The sequence below is a fragment of the Petromyzon marinus genome, chromosome 74 (assembly GCF_048934315.1).
Source record: "Petromyzon marinus isolate PM22_M1 ecotype Great Lakes invasive population chromosome 74, UKy_Petmar_22M1.pri1.0, whole genome shotgun sequence".
Lineage (NCBI taxonomy): Eukaryota > Metazoa > Chordata > Hyperoartia > Petromyzontiformes > Petromyzontidae > Petromyzon > Petromyzon marinus.
This window is the reverse complement of record NC_133740.1, coordinates 10,319,366-10,337,527: the sequence shown is the minus strand read 5'-3', so window position 1 is coordinate 10,337,527 and position 18,162 is coordinate 10,319,366. Positions and strand designations below refer to the sequence as shown.

Genomic DNA, 18,162 nt, shown 5'->3' with positions numbered 1-18,162 from the left:
CACCTCATTTCCCTTCTACCCGTGTGTGGACTAATCTCCATCTGTTCCATCTCCTCCCTTCTACACCGTGTGTGGACTAATCTCCATCTGTTCCATCTCTCTCCCTTCTACACCGTGTGTGGACTAATCTCCATCTGTTCCATCTCACTCCCTTCTACACCGTGTGTGGACTAATCTCCATCTGTTCCATCTCACTCCCTTCTACACCGTGTGTGGACTAATCTCCATCTGTTCCATCTCACTCCCTTCTACACCGTGGGTGGACTAATCTCCATCTGTTCCATCTCACTCCCTTCTACACTGTGTGTGGACTAATCTCCATCTGTTCCATCTCACTTCCTTCTACCCGTGGGTGGACTAATCTCCATCTGTTCCATCTCACTCCCTTTTACACCGTGTGTGGACTAATCTCCATCTGTTCCATCTCACTCCCTTCTACACCGTGGGTGGACTAATCTCCATCTGTTCCATCTCACTCCATTCTACCCGTGGGTGGACTAATCTCCATCTGTTCCATCTCACTCCCTTCTACACCGTGTGTGGGCTAATCTCCATCTGTTCCATCTCACTCCCTTCTACCCGTGTGTGGACTAATCTCCATCTGTTCCATCTCACTCCCTTCTACCCGTGTGTGGACTAATCTCCATCTGTTCCATCTCACTCCCTTCTACCCGTGTGTGGACTAATCTCCATCTGTTCCATCTCACTCCCTTCTATCCGTGTGTGTGGACTAATCTCCATCTGTTTCATCTCACTCCCTTCTACAGCGTGTGTGGACTAATCTCCATCTGTTCCATCTCACTCCCTTCTACACCGTGTGTGGACTAATCTCCATCTATTCCATCTCATTCCCTTCTACCCGTGTGTGGACTAATCTCCATCTGTTCCATCTCACTCCCTTCTACCCGTGTGTGGACTAATCTCCATCTGTTCCATCTCCCTTCTACAACGTGTGTGGACTAATCTCCATCTGTTCCATCTCACTCCCTTCTACACCGTGTGTGGACTAATCTCCATCTGTTCCATCTCACTCCCTTCTACACCATGTGTGGACTAATCTCCATCTGTTCCATCTCACTCCCTTCTACACCGTGTGTGTGGACTAATCTCCATCTGTTCCATCTCATTCCCTTCTACCCGTGTGTGGACTAATCTCCATCTGTTCCATCTCACTCCCTTCTACCCGTGTGTGGACTAATCTCCATCTGTTCCATCTCCCTTCTACAACGTGTGTGGACTAATCTCAATCTGTCCCATCTCACTCCCTTCTACCACGTGGGTGGACTAATCTCCATCTGTTCCATCTCACTCCCTTCTACCCGTGGGTGGACTAATCTCCATCTGTTCCATCTCACTCCCTTCTACACCGTGTGGACTAATCTCCATCTGTTCCATCTCACTCCCTTCTACACCGTGCGTGTGGACTAATCTCCATCTGTTCCATCTCTCTCCCTTCTACACCGTGTGGACTAATCTCCATCTGTTCCATCTCACTCCCTTCTACACCGTGTGTGGACTAATCTCCATCTGTTCCATCTCACTCCCTTCTACACTGTGTGTGGACTAATCTACATCTGTTCCATCTCACTCCCTTCTACACCATGTGGACTAATCTCCATCTGTTCCATCTCACTCCCTTCTACACCGTGGGTGGACTAATCTCCATCTGTTCCATCTCACTCCCTTCTACACCGTGTGTGGACTAATCTCCATCTGTTCCATCTCACTCCCTTCTACACCGTGTGTGGACTAATCTCCATCTGTTCCATCTCACTCCCTTCTACACCGTGTGTGGACTAATCTCCATCTGTTCCATCTCACTCCCTTCTACCCGTGGGTGGACTAATCTCCATCTGTTCCATCTCACTCCCTTCTACCACGTGTGTGGACTAATCTCCATCTGTTCCATCTCACTCCCTTCTAGCCGTGTGTGGACTAATCTCCATCTGTTCCATCTCACTCCCTTCTACACCGTGGGTGGACTAATCTCCATCTGTTCCATCTCACTCCCTTCTACCCGTGTGTGGACTAATCTCCATCTGTTCCATCTCACTCCCTTCTACACCATGTGTGGACTAATTTCCATCTGTTCCATCTCACTCCCTTCTACCCGTGTGTGTGGACTAATCTCCATCTGTTCCATCTCACTCCCTTCTACACCATGTGTGGACTAATCTCCATCTGTTCCATCTCACTCCCTTCTACCACGTGTGTGGACTAATCTCCATCTGTTCCATCTCACTCCCTTCTACCCGTGTGTGGACTAATCTCCATCTGTTCCATCTCACTCCCTTCTAGCCGTGTGTGTGGACTAATCTCCATCTGTTCAATCTCACTCCCTTCACGTAGGAGGGCGGTACAGGAAAGGGCGTATAATACACTTTGCATTTAATTTAATTAAATCAAAACATTTATTCATACCCCTGCAAAATCTACACACGCATTCGACTCGAGGTCAATTGGTCAAACACAAACCACCACTCCACTCGTCTCTCGACGCATCTGAAGACTCTTGCCCCGGCCGTGGCTGTCACCGAAATCCAGAGGCCTCGCCGGCGCTGCCAACTGCGGTGTGGAATATAGCCGGGCAAAGGCGCAGCCCTGCAAGGTTCTTGTTGCGTCCTCCGCACGCCGTCGCCGCCTGCCAACATCGCTGCCATCGCCGCCATCGCTACCGCCTGCCACCAACGTCGCCACCAACGTCGTCGCCTGCCATCACCGCCATCACTGCCATCACCGCCATCGCTACCGCCTGCCAACATCGCCATCACCGCCATCACCGCCATCACCGCCATCGCTACCGCCTGCCAACATCGCCATCACCGCCATCACCACCATCACCGCCATCGCTACCATCATGACCGTCACCGCTGCCGCCGCCGCCAGTACCACTGCCACCAACGTCACCGCCATCGACTACCACCACTGCAGCCATCGCCAGCTGCCACCACCACCACCACCGTCACCGCCACCACCACCACCACCACCACCGCCACCACCACCACCACCACCACCACCGCCACCACCATCATTATCACCACCACCACCACCGTCACCGTCACCACCGCCACCACCGTCACCACCACCACCACCACCGTCACCGTCACCACCACCACCACCACCACCACCGTCACCGTCACCACCACCACCACCACCACCACCGTCACCGTCACCACCACCACCACCACCGTCACCACCACCATCACCACCACCACCGTCACCGTCACCACCCCCACCGCCACCACCACCACCACCACGTGACTACACCGCGCCGAGCTCCGGCTCGCCGTCCCCACCCCCCGCCGGCAGCCGCTCCTCCCAGTCGACCGGCGCCGCCGCCCCCCAGCCCCGGCGGCACAGCAGCTCCGACAGGTTGCGAGCGCAGCCGCGGTCGAAGGGGTTGGCGGCTTCGGCGGCTTCGGCGGCCGCGTCCGCCGGCGGCGGCCGCAGGTAGCCGATGCGCTCGCGCGCCACGAACTCCCGGGTGGTGAGGCCGGCGGCGGCGAGGACCGCGTGGCAGCCCAGCAGCAGCGCCACCGCCGGGGCGGCGGCGCCCGTCAGCAGCGCCACCGCCAACGGCGCCGCGTTGGCCGAGAGCCACGGGAGCCAGCCGGGCACGGAGACCACGGCGGACCTGGGGGGGGGGGGCGAAGGGGGGTGGTGAGCGTGGTGGTGGTTGTGGTGGTGGTGACAGTGGTGGTGGTGGTGACGGTGGTGACGGTGGTGGTGACGGTGGTGGTGGTGGTGATGGTGGTGATAATGATGGTGGTGGTGGCGGTGGTGATGGTGGTGGTGGTGGTGACGGTGGTGGTGACGGTGGTGGTGGTGACGGTGGGGGGGTGATAACGATGGTGGTGACGGTGAAGACGGTAGTGGTGACGACGACGGTGGTTGTGGTAGTGGTGATGTTAGTGGTGGTGGTGATGATGGTGGTGGTGGTGATGATGATGGTGGTGGTGGTGGTGATGATAGTGGTGGTGGTGGTGATGATAGTGGTGGGGGTAGTGGTGGTGGCGATGGTTGTGGTGATGCTGGTGGTGGTGACAGTGACGGTGGTGGTGATGATAGTGACGGTGGTGGTGATGATAGTGACGGTGGTGGTGATGATAGTGGTGGTGGTGATGATAGTGGTGGTGGTGATGATAGTGGTGGTGGTGGTGGTGATGGTGGTGACAGTGGTGGTGGTGGTGATGATAGTGGTGGTGGTGGTGGTGATGCTGGTGGTGGTGACAGTGACGGCGGTGGTGATGATAGTGGTGGTGGTGGTGATGATAGTGGTGGTGGTGATGGTGGTGACAGTGGTGGTGGTGGTGGTGGTGATGATAGTGGTGGGGGTAGTGATGATAGTGACGGTGGTGGTGATGATAGTGGTGGTGGTGGTGGTGATGATGGTGGTGGTGACAGCGATGGTGGTGGTGACTACACCGCCGCCGCCACGTGCCCCAACCTTGCCAGCACGAAGGCCCAGAGGAGGCCGGCGAGCTGCGTGGTGAGGAAGCCCAGGAAGGGGCCCAGGTTCAGCTCCCCCACGCAGTTCCCCACCCAGGGGCAGTGGTGGTCGAAGCACCGGACGCAGCGCCGGCACTCCCGGCAGTGCTTGGCTCGCAGCGGCTTCTGTGGGACAGCGGCTGTCCCGTTAACGCTTTACGAACCTCGTCCAGAAACCGGCAAACCCACAAGCTGCCGAGTGCCAGCACCAGTTGCTGCGGACACCAAAGACAAAGGTCCCCCCCCCCCCCCCCCCGTGTAGCCTCCGACAGACCGTCGGGGCAAGTGCTGTCAGTAAGCGGCTACGAAGGCTACCGGCAACTGTGGCACACACAGAGCGGGGTGGTGTGGCCGGGACCCCGAGCGGCGATGCTAACTAACACACGCGGCACCGGGCGACTCATTTGAGGCCGAGTCGACCTAGGGGAGGAGGCACAGGGACCGCTTCAGATAATCGCCGTCACTGGGCGGTGGCGGTGGTGGCGGCGGTGGTGGTCGTGGCGGTGGCCGTGAGCGGGATTCGAACTCGGGTCGCCGGGGTTGGTGGTGCAGCGTAGCGCTCGGCACAGCCCTGACCCGGCCATCGCAAATAACAGCCGCTCGAGCAAGCGTCTTGTCACCATCATCATCATCAACACCACCACCACGTGGGCAATCACCACCACCACCACCACGTGGACAATCACCACCACCACGTGGACAATCACCACCACCACCACCACGTGGACAATCACCACCACCACCACGTGGGTAATCACCACCACCACCACGTGGACAATCACCACCACCACGTGGACAATCACCACCACCACGTGCACAATCACCACCACCACGTGGACAATCACCACCACCACCACGTGGGTAATCACCACCACGTGGACAATCACCACCACCACGTGGACAATCACCACCACCACGTGGACAATCACCACCACCACCACGTGGGTAATCACCACCACCACGTGGACAATCACCACCACCACGTGGACAATCACCACCACCACCACGTGGACAATCACCACCACCACCACCACGTGGGCAATCACCACCACCAACACGTGGACAATCACCACCACCACCACCACGTGGGCAATCACCACCACCACGTGCACAATCACCACCACGTGGACAATCACCACCACCACGTGGGCAATCACCACCACCACCACCACCACGTGGACAATCACCACCACCACGTGGACAATCACCACCACCACCACGTGGACAATCACCACCACCACGTGGACAATCACCACCACCACCACGTGGACAATCACCACCACCACCACCACGTGGACAATCACCACCACCACTACCACGTGGACAATCACCACCACCACCACGTGGAGAATCACCACCACCACGTGGAGAATCACCACCACCACGTGGACAATCACCACTACCACGTGGGCAATCACCACCACCACGTGGACAATCACCACCACCACCACGTGGACAATCACCACCACGTGGACAATCACCACCACGTGGACAATCACCACCACCACTACCACGTGGGCAATCACCACCACCACGTGGACAATCACCACCACCACCACGTGGACAATCACCACCACGTGGACAATCACTACCACGTGGACAATCACCACCACCACCACCACCACGTGGACAATCACCACCACCACCACCACGTGGACAATCACCACCACCACGTGGACAATCACCACCACTACCACGTGGACAATCACCACCACCACCACGTGGACAATCACCACCACCACCACGTGGACAATCACCACCACCACCACGTGGACAATCACCACCACCACCACGTGGACAATCACCACCACCACGTGGAGAATCACCACCACCACTACCACGTGGGCAATCACCACCACCACGTGGACAATCACCACCACCACCACGTGGACAATCACCACCACGTGGACAATCACCACCACGTGGACAATCACCACCACCACTACCACGTGGGCAATCACCACCACCACGTGGACAATCACCACCACCACGTGGACAATCACCACCACGTGGACAATCACCACCACCACCACCACGTGGACAATCACCACCACCACTACCACGTGGACAATCACCACCACCACCACGTGGAGAATCACCACCACCACGTGGACAATCACCACCACGTGGACAATCACTACCACGTGGACAATCACCACCACCACCACCACCACGTGGACAATCACCACCACCACCACCACGTGGACAATCACCACCACCACGTGGACAATCACCACCACTACCACGTGGACAATCACCACCACCACCACGTGGACAATCACCACCACCACCACCACGTGGACAATCACCACCACCACCACGTGGACAATCACCACCACCACCACCACGTGGACAATCACCACCACCACGTGGAGAATCACCACCACCACTACCACGTGGGCAATCACCACCACCACGTGGACAATCACCACCACCACCACGTGGACAATCACCACCACGTGGACAATCACCACCACGTGGACAATCACCACCACCACTACCACGTGGGCAATCACCACCACCACGTGGACAATCACCACCACCACGTGGACAATCACCACCACGTGGACAATCACCACCACCACCACCACGTGGACAATCACCACCACCACTACCACGTGGACAATCACCACCACCACCACGTGGAGAATCACCACCACCACGTGGAGAATCACCACCACCACGTGGACAATCACCACTACCACGTGGGCAATCACCACCACCACGTGGACAATCACCACCACCACCACGTGGACAATCACCACCACGTGGACAATCACCACCACGTGGACAATCACCACCACCACTACCACGTGGGCAATCACCACCACCACGTGGACAATCACCACCACCACCACGTGGACAATCACCACCACGTGGACAATCACTACCACGTGGACAATCACCACCACCACCACCACGTGGACAATCACCACCACCACCACCACGTGGACAATCACCACCACCACGTGGACAATCACCACCACTACCACGTGGACAATCACCACCACCACCACGTGGACAATCACCACCACCACCACCACGTGGACAATCACCACCACCACCACGTGGACAATCACCACCACCACCACCACGTGGACAATCACCACCACCACGTGGAGAATCACCACCACCACTACCACGTGGGCAATCACCACCACCACGTGGACAATCACCACCACCACCACGTGGACAATCACCACCACGTGGACAATCACCACCACGTGGACAATCACCACCACCACTACCACGTGGGCAATCACCACCACCACGTGGACAATCACCACCACCACGTGGACAATCACCACCACGTGGACAATCACCACCACCACCACCACGTGGACAATCACCACCACCACTACCACGTGGACAATCACCACCACCACCACGTGGAGAATCACCACCACCACGTGGAGAATCACCACCACCACGTGGACAATCACCACTACCACGTGGGCAATCACCACCACCACGTGGACAATCACCACCACCACCACGTGGACAATCACCACCACGTGGACAATCACCACCACGTGGACAATCACCACCACCACTACCACGTGGGCAATCACCACCACCACGTGGACAATCACCACCACCACCACGTGGACAATCACCACCACGTGGACAATCACTACCACGTGGACAATCACCACCACCACCACCACCACGTGGACAATCACCACCACCACCACGTGGACAATCACCACCACCACGTGGACAATCACCACCACTACCACGTGGACAATCACCACCACCACCACGTGGACAATCACCACCACCACCACCACGTGGACAATCACCACCACCACCACGTGGACAATCACCACCACCACGTGGAGAATCACCACCACCACTACCACGTGGGCAATCACCACCACCACGTGGACAATCACCACCACCACCACGTGGACAATCACCACCACGTGGACAATCACCACCACGTGGACAATCACCACCACCACTACCACGTGGGCAATCACCACCACCACGTGGACAATCTATGTCAGCGGCCAACATCCTCCCCACGCCTTGAGGGGTGTTCAACGGCAGAGTCGTCACCTCCACCTCGCAGTATCCACACAGACGCCTCTTCCACCTCTTCTTCCTCATCCTCTCCACGTCGCCCATCTCCTGCTCTTCCACCTGTGTACAAATACAAAGATCCCCCGTGTAGCCTCTAACAGACTGTAGGGGCAAGTGCTGTTAGCGAGTACCTCACACACAGACACAGACAAAGATTCCCCGTGTAGCCTCTAACAGGCTGTAGGGGCAAGTGTTGTTAGCTAGCACCACACACACAGACACAGACAAAGATCCCCCGTGTAGCCTCTAACAGGCTGTAGGGGCAAGTGCTGTTAGCGAGTAGCAGCAGCGCCCTATGAAGGCTACCGGCACTGTGGCACACACAGAGGGGGTGGTGTGTGTATGTGTGTGTGTATCTGTGTGTGTGACTGTGTGTGTGTGTGTCTCTGTGTGTGTGTGTCTCTGTGTGTGTGTGTGTCTGAGATGATCTCCCAAGCGAAATGCTGAGGGAGGGTGGCGTTTGTGCACAGGCTGCCCTATATGACATCATAACAACAGTCTGGACCACTGGACGGGTTCCGCAGGATTAGAAGGATGCCCTGGTGGTCCCCCTTTTAAGAAGGGGGACCGCACAGACTGTAATAACTACAGGGGCATCTCACTCCTCAGTGTGCCGGGAAACGTCCTGGCAAGGATTATTCAACATCGCCTTGCCAGGCACGCTGAGGAGAGGCTTGCGGAGCCCCAATGCGGTTTCAGGAAAGGGCGGTCCTGCACAGATGCCATATTTTCTGTCCGTCTGCTACAGCAGAGGTGTAGGGAATTCCAACAAGACCTACATCTCTGCTTTATTGACCTGGTCAAGGCCTATGATACCATCAGTAGGCCTGGGCTCTGGGTTGTTCTTCGTGCTTTTGGAGTACCTGACCCTCTGCTCACGATCATTAAGGACCTTCATGATGGTGAGCGGGCCCGGGTAAAACTACGTGGTCGGGAGTCAGATCCATTCCCTGTACACCTTGGGGTGCGACAGGGATGTCCTCTGGCTCCCACATTATTTAACATCTATTTTGACCACGTAGTTCGTGAAGCCTTCAATAGCTGTACCGGGGGAATCTCCATATGGTACAGATATAATGGGAGGCTGATCGATGCCCGGGTGCGGTCAAGGGATGGCTCCCTATTGCTCAACCACGTTATGTATGCTGATTATTTGGTAATAGCTGCTCAGTCAGAGGAGGAGTTGGAGACGCTGCTGCTGAGACTGGAGCGTGCCACTAAGAGGTGGGGCCTTACCATCAGCCCCATCAAAACTAAGCACCTGCCTGGGTATTTTGTACCATCGGACACTACACCCCCACAACTCCCAATCGGTGATGGGGCAGTTGTGGAGCAAGTGGAGAGTTTCCCATACCTGGGCAGTGTGCTTATGACCGGCTCCAGTTTAACAGCAGAGGTCTCACTCCGAATCAGTCGAGCGGCAATATATTTTCATCAGTTGCGTAACGCTGTGTGGAAGCTACCTGGTCTGTCGCTCCGCACTAAGCTTCAGGTCTTCTCGGCCACGGTCATTCCCTCCCTTCTCTACGCTTGCGAAACGTGGACCCCCCTAATGGAACATCTTCGCCGGTTAGAAACATTTAGGCTGGCCTGCCTTCCATCCATCCTGGGTTTAACCAGACTGGATTGTGTGAGGAGCTCACAAATCCTTGAAAGATCTGGGCAGGGTCCCATCGGTGAGCTCCTCCGGCAGGCAAGGCTGCATTGGATGGGTCATGTAGCCCGCATGCCCAGCCACCGCATGCCGAAACAGCTTTTGTTCGGCCGGATTGAGGGGGCTAAGCGGGCGCGGTACGGGCTAGAGAAGAGATGGTGTGATGTGGTACAGGAGGACGTGGAGCTGAGTGGACTTGCCGATGACTGGTACCAGCGGTGTCAAGATCGGCCTCTGTGGAGGAGGCTCGTGAAGGACGCTACTGGGCAGTTGGAGGCAGTCGCCCTCCTCCTCCAACAACAACGGAGGGCGGAGGAGCGACGCTCACAACAACGAGCGGAGCGCCGGGTGGCTAAAGCACAGCAGGTTGCCACAGTAGGAGGCACAGGTGGTGCATCAGCCAGTAATCTCAGTCAGTCGACCCGTGGCACCTGGGTCTGCCCGTGACCTCCTGCCAGCGGGCGTTCGACACTTCACGTGGCCTCAGGGTGCACATAGCCTGGCACAAGCGTCGTGGTGATGTCACCGCCACTTAGTGGCGAATGGCAGTTGTTGTCTGTGTGTGTGTCTGTGTGCGTGACTGTGTGTGTCTGTGTCTGTGTGTGACTGTGTGTGTGTGTCTGTGTGTGTCTGTGTGTGTGTGACTGTGTGTGTGTCTGTGTGTGTGTGTCTGTGTGTGACTGTGTATGTCTGTGTGTGACTGTGTGTGTCTGTGTGTGTGTGTCTGTGTGTGTATGTATGTGGCTGGCTCCAGTTTAACAGCAGAGGTCTCAACCCGAATCAGTCGAGCGGCAACATCTTTTCATCGGTTGCGTAACGCTGTGTGGAAGCTACCTGGTCTGTCGCTCCGCACTAAGCTTCAGGTCTTCTCGGCCACGGTCATTCCCTCCCTTCTCTACGCTTGCGAAACGTGGACCCCCCTAATGGAACATCTTCGCCGGTTAGAAACATTTAGGCTGGCCTGCCTACGATCCATCCTGGGTTTAACCAGACTGGATTGTGTGAAGAGCTCACAAATCCTTGAAAGATCTGGGCAGGGTCCCATCGGTGAGCTCCTCCGGCGGGCAAGGCTGTGATGGCTGGGTCATGTAGCCCGCATGCCCAGCCACCGCATGCCGAAACAGCTTTTGTTTGGCCGGATTGAGGGGGCTAAGCGGGCGCGGCACGGGCTAGAGAAGAGATGGAGTGATGTGGTACAGGAGGACGTGGAGCTGAGTGGACTTGCCGATGACTGGTACCAGCGGTGTCAAGATCGGCCTCTGTGGAGGAGGCTCGTGAAGGATGCTACTGGGCAGTTGGAGGCAGTCGCCCTCCAACAACAACGGAGGGCGGAGGAGCGACGCTCAGAACAACGAGCGGAGCGCCGGGTGGCTAAAGTACAGCAGGTTGGCACAGTAGGGGGCACAGGTGGTGCACCAGCCAGTCATCTCAGTCAGTCGACCCGTGGCACCTGGGTCTGCCTCGTGACCTCCTGCCAGCGGGTGTTCGACACTTCACGTGGCCTCAGGGTGCACATGGCCTGGCACAAGCGTCGTGGTGACGTCACCGCCACTTAGTGGCGAATGGCGGTTGTTGTTGTTGTTGTATGTGTGTGTCTGTGTGACTGTGTGTGTGTCTGTGTGTGTGTCTGTGTATGACTGTGTGTGTGTATCTGTGTGTGACTGTGTGTGTGTATCTGTGTGTGACTGTGTGTGTGACTGTGTGTGTGTCTGTGTGTGTGTGTCTGTGTGTGTGTCTGTGTGTGTGTCTGTGTGTGACTGTGTGTGTGTGTGACTGTGTGTGTGTGTCCTCACCGCGTCGAGAGGGACGAATCCGGGGTCCATGAGGGACACCCGGAGGTAGAGTGCGAGGGAGGCAGCGGCCAGGGAGGAGAACCCCAGAGTGGTGGAGAACTCCCCGCGGGTGTAGTGGCGGGTTAGGTCTGTGGCAGAGGTGGGGACACACGCGGACACACGTGGAGACACACACAGACACACACAGACACACGTGGAGACACACACAGACACACACAGACACACACAGACACACGTGGAGACACACACAGACACACACAGACACACGTGGAGACACACACAGACACACACAGACACACACAGACACACGTGGAGACACACACAGACACACACAGACACACACAGACACACGTGGAGACACACACAGACACACACAGACACACGTGGAGACACACACAGACACACACAGACACACGTGGAGACAAACACGTGGAGACACGTGGAGACACACACAGACACACACGTGGAGACACACGTGGAGACACACGTGGAGACACACACAAACACACACGTGGAGACACACGTGGAGACACAAGCAGACACACTCACCACACTCACCACTAACCACACTACTCACCACACCCACCACACTCACCACTCACCACCCACCACACTCACCCACACTCACCACTCACCCACACTCTCCACACTCACCACTCACCCACACTCACCACACTCACCACCCACCACACTTACCACACTCACCACTCACTCACCCACACTCACCACTCACCCACACTCACCACTCACCCACACTCACCCACACTCACCACTCACCACACTCACCACTCACCACACTCACCACACCCACCACACTCACCACTCACCACACTCACCACTCACCACACTCACCCACACTCACCACACCCACCACACTCACCCATACTCACCACTCACCCACACTCACTACTCACCACACTCACCCACACTCACCACTCACCACACTCACCCACACTCACCACTCACCACACTCACCCACACTCACCACTCACCACACTCACCACACTCACCACACTCACCCACACTCACCCACACTCACCACACTCACCCACACTCACCACTCACCCACCCGTGCTCTCACCTGTGTGGTGAGTGAGTAGGACGAGGAGCACGGCACAGGTGAGCAACGTGTGGAGACTTCTGACTAAGAGGCCCCAGTTGAACACCCGGGCAGGGTCCATCACACAGGCAAAGGTCCCCCGTGTAGCCTCGACAGACTGTCGGGGCAAGTGCTGTTAGTAGCGAGCAGCCGGTGTACAGTGTACAGTGTGCGCGGTGTGTACAGTGTGCGCGGTGTGTACAGTGCGCGCGGTGTGTCTGTGTGCAATGAGTGGTGTACAGTGCGTGCTAGTTGCACGCTCACTGCACTTGCCCCCACTGTCTTTGTAGACTGTCCGGGTGAGCTTTGTGTTACAGTGTACAGTACGTCAGCGTGTATTTGTGTGTGTGTACAGTGCGTGTCTGTCTATGTGTGTGTGTCTACTGTACGTGTGTATGTGTCTACGTGTGTCTGTGTGTCTACTGTACGTGTCTGTGTATGTGTCTACGTGTGTGTCTATGTGTGTATGTCTATGTGTACGTGTGTGTCTATATGTGTATGTCTGTGTGTCTGTGTGTGTAGTGTAGCGGTTAGCGCGCTGCGCTACGAACCTGGCGACCCGGGTTCGATTCCCGCTCACGGCCAACACCAGTGACGATTATCTGAACCGGTCCCGGGCCTCCCCTAGGTCGACTCAGCCTCAAATGAGTACCTGGTGCGGTGTGTAAACATTGCCACTAGGGAGACAAAGGCGGTCGGGCGTGGTGCTGGCCACCCACCCCCTCGTGTACCGTTCCGGCCTTCATAGGTGCTCGCTAACAGCACTTGCCCCTACAGTCTGTTACAGGCTATACGGGGGATCTTTGTTTGTTTTTGTGTGTGTGTGTCTATGTGTGTGTGTCTATGTGTGTGTGTCTATGTGTGTGTGTCTATGTGTGTGTGTCTATGTGTGTGTGTCTATGTGTGTGTGTGTCTGTGTGTGTAATAGGTGCTCGCTAACACCACCACCACCAGTTCCCCATAGGATCACTTCCTGTGGGGGAAATAACAACCTCGTGGGCGTGGTGATGGTGGTGTGGTGGGCGTGGTGATGGTGTGGTGGGCGTGGTGATGGTGTAGTTGTAGTGGAGGTGTAGTGGTGGTGGTGGTGTAGTTGTAGTGGTGGTGGTGGAGTGGTGGTGGTGGTGGAGTGGTGGTGGTGGTGTAGTGGTGATGTAGTTGTTATAGTGGTGGTGTAGTTGTAGTAGTGGTGGTGGTGGTGTAGTTGTAGTGGTGGTGGTGTGGTGGGCGTGATGGTTTAGTTGTAGTGGTGGGGTAGTGGTGGTGTAGTTGTAGTGGTGGTGGTGTAGTTGTAGTGGTGTGGTGATGGTGGTGTGGTGGTGGTGTAGTGGGCGTGATGGTGTAGTTGTAGTGGAGGTGTAGTGGTGGTGATGTAGTTGTAGTAGTGGTGGTGGTGTGGTGGTGGTGTAGTGGGCGTGATGGTGTAGTTGTAGTGGTGGTGGTGGTGGTGTAGTTGTAGTAGTGGTGGTGGTGTAGTGGTGGTGTAGTTGTTGTAGTGGTGGTGTAGTTGTAGTAGTGGTGGTGTAGTTGTATTAGTGGTGGTGGTGTAGTGGTGATGTAGTTGTTGTAGTGGTGGTGTAGTGGTGGTGTAGTTGTAGTAGTGGTGGTGTAGTTGTAGTAGTTGTGTAGTGGTGGTGGTGTGGTGGGCGTGATGGTGTAGTTGTAGTGGAGGTGTAGTGGTGGTGGTTGTAGTTGTAGTAGTGGTGTGGTGGTGGTGTAGTGGGCGTGATGGTGTAGTTGTAGTGGTGGTGTAGTTGTTGTAGTGGTGGTGTAGTTGTAGTGGTGGTGTAGTTGTTGTAGTGGTGGTGTTATTGTTGATGTAGTAGTGGTGGTGTGGTGGTGTTGTAGTGGTGTAGTTGATGTAGTGGTGGTGTAGTAGTTGTTGTTGTAGTGGTGGTGTAGTTGTTGTAGTGGTGGTGAGTGACGTGATTGTCTGCGTGGTCTGACATCGTCTCGTCTTTGAACTGGGCAGGCCATCACCATCACCACCATCATCATCACCATCGTCATCATCACCACCATCATCACCAGCACCACCATCATCACCAGCACCACCACCATCATCACCATCGTCATCACCACCATCATCACCATCACCACCACTATCATCACCATCACCACCACTTTCATCATCACCATCACCACCACTATCATCATCACCACCATCGTCATCACCATCATCATTGTCACCACCGTCATCACCATCACCATTATCATCATCGTCGTTGCGTGGAAAGTTATAGCAGCAGCCAAATACACAGAGACACACAGAGACACATAGAGATACACAGAGACACATAGAGACACATAGGGACAGAGAGACACACAGAGACACATAGACACACAGAGACACACAGAGACACATAGAGACACAGAGACGCATAGAGACACATAGAGACACACATAGACACACAGAGACACATAGAGATACACAAAGACACAGAGAGACACATATAGACACAGAGACACAGAGAGACACACATAGACACACAGAGACCCATGGAGACACACAGAGACCAATAGAGACACACAGAGACCCATAGAGACACACAGAGACGCATAGAGACACACATAGACCCATAGAGACACACAGACCCATAGAGACACACATAGACGCATAGAGACACACAGAGACCTATAGAGACACACAGAGACCCATAGAGACACACAGAGACACACAGAGACCCATAGAGACACACAGAGACCCATAGAGACACACAGAGACACACATAGACCCACAGAGACCCATAGAGACACACAGACCCATAGAGGCACACATAGACTCATAGAGACACACAGAGACCCATAGAGACACAGAGACGCATAGAGACCCACAGAGACCCATAGAGACACACATCGACCCATAGAGACACACATAGACCCATAGAGACACACAGAGACCCATAGAGACACACATAGACCCATAGAGACACACAGAGACCCATAGAGACACACAGAGACCAATAGAGACACACAGAGACCCATAGAGACGCACAGAGACCCATAGAGACACACACAGACCTATAGAGACACACAGAGACCCATAGAGACACACAGAGACACATAGAGACACACAGAGACACATAGAAACACACATAGACCCATAGAGACACACATAGACCCATAGAGACATACAGAGACCCATAGAGACACACAGAGACCCATAGAGACACACAGAGACCCATAGAGACTCACAGAGACCCATAGAGACACACAGAGACACACATAGACCCACAGAGACACACATAGACCCACAGAGACCCATAGAGACACACAGAGACCCATAGAGACACACAGAGACCCATAGAGACTCACAGAGACCCATAGAGACACACAGAGACACACATAGACCCACAGAGACACACATAGACCCACAGAGACCCATAGAGACACAGAGACCCATAGAGACACACATAGACCCATAGAGACACACAGAGACCCATAGAGACACACAGAGACCCATAGAGACACACATAGACCCATAGAGACACACATAGACTCATAGAGACACACAGAGACCCATAGAGACACACAGAGACCCATTGAGACACACAGAGACCCATAGAGACACACAGAGACCCATAGAGACACACAGAGACCCATAGAGACACACATAGACCCACAGAGACCTATAGAGACACACAGACCCATAGAGACACACAGAGACCCATAGAGACACACAGAGACACACATATACCCACAGAGACACACATAGACCCACAGAGACCCATAGAGACACACAGAGACCCATAGAGACACAGAGACCCATAGAGACACACACAGACCCATAGAGACACACAGAGACCCATAGAGACACACAGAGACCCATAGAGACACACAGAGACGCATAGAGACCCACATCTGGGGCAGGGTAAGACAGAGGCGGCATGTCTCGTCTCGTCCACTAGAGGGCGATGGAGCCCCTTGTGAACAGCGGAACGTGTGCAGATGAACGTTGCAGTAAGAGATGAGAATAGGTTTTTTCCCTCAGGTGTGTTAAGGGGCCGTCCATAAATGACGTCACGCGATTTTGGACGATTTTTGACCCCCTCACCCTCGTCACACAGCGTCACAAAAAGTCAGACCCCCCCCACCTCAAATATGACGTCACAAAGCTCTGCCCCCCCCACTAAAAAAATATATAATATTCTTCAAATGGCTTTAAACTATTGTCATTGTAGTGCGTATTTAATGTGGCGCTGCACTCTGATGTTGTAGGGGAAAACATTTATGAAAACTTATATTTAATTAAATAGAACGTGTTGTCTATATTTATTTAAAGTTGCGCATTTTGATGTGACGTCACACTTCTCAAACCCCCCCTCCCCCCCCCACGTCACACATCGTCACAATTGTCTGACCCCGCCCCCACCCGCCCTCTAGGTGCGTGACGTCATTTATGAACGGCCCCTGAGATTAAAATTTTGATTTAAAGCTTTCGTGACTGCAGCGATTCATATTCTTAGCTCTTTCGGTAAAGTCACAGTTGAACGGAAACAATAAAATAATAAAATATATATGTGAAACAATAAAAAAAATTCTCACGACGTTTCGACCGTAACACAAACGGTCGTCATCAGGTGTGAAAAACACCAAACTGAGAACCTTTAACAAGGAATCACGCGTGAAATTCTGACCAGAACGCTTGCGGTCAAACAACCCAAAAAAACGTGCTCTGATATTCTCCAAATGAATCATTTGGCGGCCCCCCCCCCCCTCTCGAGGTACCGCAAAAATCAAGTCAATAAAAATATTATTATAATAATTATTAATAATAATTATTATAATAATATTAATTATTATTATTTAGTCCGGCCCACTCCCGTGACCCCGACGGCAACGCGCTACTCTCTGAGTGAGTCGCAAGCCCCGGGGTGGGGGAGGGCGTCCTCGGCTTCTTTGCCAAGGCGAGCCCCCCCCCCCGAGCCCCCCCCCCCGAGCCCCCGCCCCAGCCCCCCCCCCCAGTCCCCCCCCAGCCCCCCCCCGGGGCGGTGAATTTAACGTGTTTATGTAATAATAAAAATTTCGACTGACCACTAGTT

The 18,162-nt window shown here is 54.9% G+C and overlaps 1 protein-coding gene across 2 annotated transcripts; it reads right to left on the bottom strand.

The window, feature by feature from the left end:
• Positions 1-2,371: 2,371 nt before the first annotated feature.
• Positions 2,372-14,121, bottom strand: ZDHHC12 (zDHHC palmitoyltransferase 12). Of its 2 annotated transcripts, XM_032980740.2 has the most exons (6): positions 13,672-14,118; positions 13,103-13,238; positions 12,022-12,149; positions 8,551-8,634; positions 4,448-4,614; positions 2,372-3,634 (listed from the first exon to the last, which is right to left on the bottom strand). In XM_032980740.2, exons 2-6 carry the CDS (start codon positions 13,200-13,202, stop codon positions 3,262-3,264), a joined length of 852 nt encoding a protein of 283 aa, XP_032836631.2. In that variant the 5' UTR covers positions 13,203-13,238; positions 13,672-14,118; the 3' UTR covers positions 2,372-3,261. The 2 variants fall into 2 exon arrangements, with proteins under 2 accessions (XP_032836631.2, XP_075912215.1); XM_076056100.1 differs by having other exon boundaries at positions 4,448-4,611; positions 13,103-14,121.
• Between the last annotated feature and the right edge of the window lie 4,041 nt (positions 14,122-18,162).